Consider the following 3,978-nt stretch of genomic DNA (forward strand, 5'->3'; position numbering starts at 1 on the left):
CACACACACACACACAGTAACCTCGTCTCCTGGGAGATTTTGTTCATATGCAACTCATTTACAAACATTATGTCCACTAGCAGCGTTTAGTTCCAGTTCACTTCAGTGGAGGTGTACAGAGGCTCAGAGGGTCACGTCTGATTCTTACAGTCAGATTTGGTGGTTTGAGTTAAAATGAACTACGTTAACTTTACGTTACCTTCGCCGTCATGGTTACACATTGTTAAGGTTAGGAAACAGTGGTGGTCGGGGGTCAGCCAACGGATTTTAATTTGGAATGAGAAAAACAAAATTGGGAAACAAGATGTTTTCTGTTTTGAAAATAAAAATCAGAAGGAAAAAACTAGCTGTTTTCTCTTTTTTTAAATAGAGAAAACAAAAAATGACCCTTTTTCCGTTTTTTTGTTTTGAAAATACATTAAAGGAAACAAAAAAAACGACCCGTTAAAGTTCACTGTGAACAGAAACAGAAAGTGAACGTCGCTCTGTTAAAGTCTGATCTTTTATTGATCACTCACCCGAAAGTCAGTGTTTAAATGTTGTGAATTTATCCAATAAGTACTTTCTATAACTCCTCCTAACCCTGGATCACTTACTGTTTCCTGTGATGTCATATCCAGGGCCCCATAGTGCCGCCCCCCCTCCCTCGAGGAGGCCTTGGAGGTGATGATGATGAAGATACCTACGAGGAGGCAGAACCTTACGTCGCTGACACAACCACATCCAACACTGGTAACACACACACACACACACACACACACACACAGAAACATATTGATTGATACTGATTAATAAAACGTTACCAATAACTTCTCCGTCGTTCCCTCAGAGAAGGCGGAGTCCGACAGCAGTCACTACGAGTCGTACGGGGATGAAGATGATGATGATGAGCCGGTGAAGGACAGAGCTCACTACATCCATTGGAGCGCCTCCCAGCCCTGCCTGAGGCCCGTCCCCGAGTCCCGGCTCTGCGGCTACCTGTGGAGGAGGAAGTGGCTCGGACAGTGGACCAAACAGCTGTTCATCATCAGGAACGACGTGCTGCTGGTGAGGATGGAAGTAACTAAGTACGTTTACTCCAGTACTTAGGTACAAACCTGAGGTTCCCAAAAACTCAATTTCTTTATGTTTTTATGTCAAAATCCAATTATTCTGGATTTATTTTGAAAATAAAAAACAACAAAACTTCCATTTTCTGTTTATTTAAGAAAAAAACATTAAAAATAATCTTTTTTTTTCAGTTTTTTCGTTTTTTTCTAATTTTTGTTTTGAAAGTAAGACAGAAAATTAAAAAGCAACCCATTTTTTTGTTTTTGAGAATAAAAAACAAAACAAAAAAACACCGTTTTCCATTTTTTTGTTCTGAAAATATCAGAGAACAAAAAAACGTGTGTCTGTGTGTGTCAGTGTTATAAGTGCGCCCAGGACCTGCTGCCTCAGCTGGAGTTGAGTCTGCGCGGCTGTCAGCTCGTCTACAAGTCAAAGTGCAACAGGAAGATCCAGCACCAGCTCAAACTGGTGCCACTGGGCTCGGAGACGCTGGTGCTGGGATACGGCAGCTTCCAGCAGGCCGACGAGTGGAAGAAGGTCAGCAACGCACAGAACACACACACTGCACACTCATTACTAATCAATCAATATCACATATTCACCAGTGGCGGTACATTTACTCAGTTACTGTACTTAAGTAACTCAAGTGTTTATTTTTTTATGCTACACTGTAAAACCAGATGAGTTCATTTAACTAAAATAATTGATTACATCAACAATTTTAAGTAAAACTAACTCAATTTTGTAAGTTAAAAAAACATTGTTGATTAAGTAGCTTTAGTAATTTTAAGTGGCATTAAATACCTAGTAAAAAGTATATATCAGGAATGTTTCTGTTACTTATAAAACTTGGTTGTTGCCACTTAAAGTTGATAGTAACAGCTGCTTTGTGTAACTTTCGAGAAAAGTTTCGAGATAATCATCAATAATCAACTATTTTTTTGAGTATATAACTATAATAATCAGATTACAGTGTATGTTGACTACTACTCTGCAACAGTAAATACATTTAACAGTATAAATTAATTCAATTCAGCCCAAAATGCAATCACGTAATCATGTAACATACACAGAGGTGGAAGAAATACTCCACAAAGTAGAAATACTCGGACTGAACCAGCTAACTGTGTCTTTATTTAGTCAGATAACAGTCACACATCCATACAGTACCTCAGGTGTAACTACTGTTATAGAAGTATGTGCAGTAACTGTATGTTTGTGTGTGCAGGTCATAGAGGAAGTGAGTGTTGGAGGTGAAATGGAGACTCAGAGCTCGCTGTCTCTGATCCGATCAGACCAGCGACTGTCCTGCAGGGTGAGACACACACACATATACACACATATATTTATATTAATGTTATATTTTGTGAGGATTCTCATCAATATTAACAAAACCCTAGAAATGAAGTAAAAACCAGCATTGTCACATTAAGCTGTTTTTCCACCATTTACATGCTCAAGAGTCTCATAAACACTATTACATAAAATGTAAAGTTTCTGTATGTTTTGTGTCTCCGGTACAGTCCAGTACAGTCCAGACTGACTCTGAGGAGGAGAAACCTTCAGCTCCCTGCAGCTTCAACAAAGACAAAGGTAAAATGATATCCCTGTTAAAGCTGCAGTGTTTACTTTATAACCCAGATCCTGGTGGTAGGGTCAGTACATTAACTACTAAAACTAGTAACTTTTGTTCTCTGCTGATAAAAAGTTTGAGCTAAATGTACTTAAAGCTTCTCTATGTAACTGTCATTAAACTGTAGTTAACAGTGCCACCAGTGGCCGTTCAGTGAACTACAGTCAGCGTCCCTAACGTTAGCCAACTAATATATCTATAAATAACAAACAGCTTCTAGTAAACAGACTAAAACTCTGTTAAGTTCTTTTAATTCATCAGGTATTAAATTATGTTAGTGTGACCTCTGATCTTTGTGTTTGATTGACAGGTTTCCTGAGCGTGCTGATGAACTGTCAGTGGCAGAGTCTGCTGTGTCAGGTGGAGGCCGGGCTGCTCAACATGTTCGGAGAGGAGGAGCAGGAGGAGGAGGAAGAGCAGGAGGAGGGCGGGGAGGTGAAGAGGGAGCGCTCACCTCAGTACACCGTCCAGCTCAGAGGATGTGAGGTCAGAGCCGGACCCGACACCGACCACTCCTACAGGATCACACTGAGCATGCTCGGTGACCAGGTGGCGGTGCTGGAGGTGAGCTGACAGCAAACAGGAAGTAATAATCATTTGAATTCATTCTCAAGGTCATATTGTCACGTGTCCGTCCGTCTGTCCGTCCAGGTGAGCAGTTCGGATGAAAAGGAGCGATGGTTGAAGCTGCTGCAGGACGGAGCCGCCAATCACAGTCACCATGGCAACAACACTCAGGAGCACGCAGGTGGAGCTCTCAGGTAAGAGAGCTTTTTTTTGTTGTTGCTGTTAGTGATTGTTAAAGTCAAGACTTTTTCAGAGTTTTTACAAAGCAAACAATCAATAGATTATTGTTGTAAATGATACAAAATATAACACAATAATATGATTTACTGAAGTATTTAAACAGTGTGTTATTAGTGCTAAAATAACTAATGGTTATTTTAATGATCAGTTAACCAATAATTTTCTCTATTAATCAATTAGTTCTTTGGTCCATAAAATGTCAGAAAATGGTGGAAAATGTTGATCTTTTTTTCCCAGAACACAAGGTGACATCCTCAAATGTCTTATTTTGTCCACAAACCAAATTCAATTCAATTGAATTCAATTTTATTTGTATAGCTCCAATTCATAACAGAAATTATCTCAGGACACTTTTCAAATAGAGCAGGTCTAGACCTCAGCTGCACCCCCACCTCTCCCCTGAAAGCCGGTGATCTCTCTCATCCCACTCCACACGTCCCTGGTGTTGTTGTTCTCCAGTTTGTCCTCCAGTTTTCTCCTGTATGCGT

At 40.0% G+C, this 3,978-nt stretch overlaps 1 protein-coding gene across 1 annotated transcript in view; it reads left to right on the plus strand.

Annotated features, from left to right (window-relative positions):
• The window catches only part of si:dkey-220o5.5 (actin filament-associated protein 1-like 2), a gene marked incomplete at its 5' end in the record, with an annotated part of 8,915 nt that overhangs the window by 2,416 nt on the left and 2,521 nt on the right, over nt 1–3,978 (plus strand). The window contains 7 exon segments of the mRNA XM_035658780.1: nt 621–732; nt 830–1,047; nt 1,408–1,587; nt 2,279–2,365; nt 2,574–2,643; nt 2,994–3,247; nt 3,335–3,444. Coding sequence (XP_035514673.1) covers nt 621–732; nt 830–1,047; nt 1,408–1,587; nt 2,279–2,365; nt 2,574–2,643; nt 2,994–3,247; nt 3,335–3,444 — 1,031 coding nt within the window.

The sequence above is a fragment of the Morone saxatilis genome, unplaced genomic scaffold (genome assembly GCF_004916995.1).
Source record: "Morone saxatilis isolate NCDOM2014 unplaced genomic scaffold, NCSU_SB_2.0 Contig16, whole genome shotgun sequence".
Lineage (NCBI taxonomy): Eukaryota > Metazoa > Chordata > Actinopteri > Moronidae > Morone > Morone saxatilis.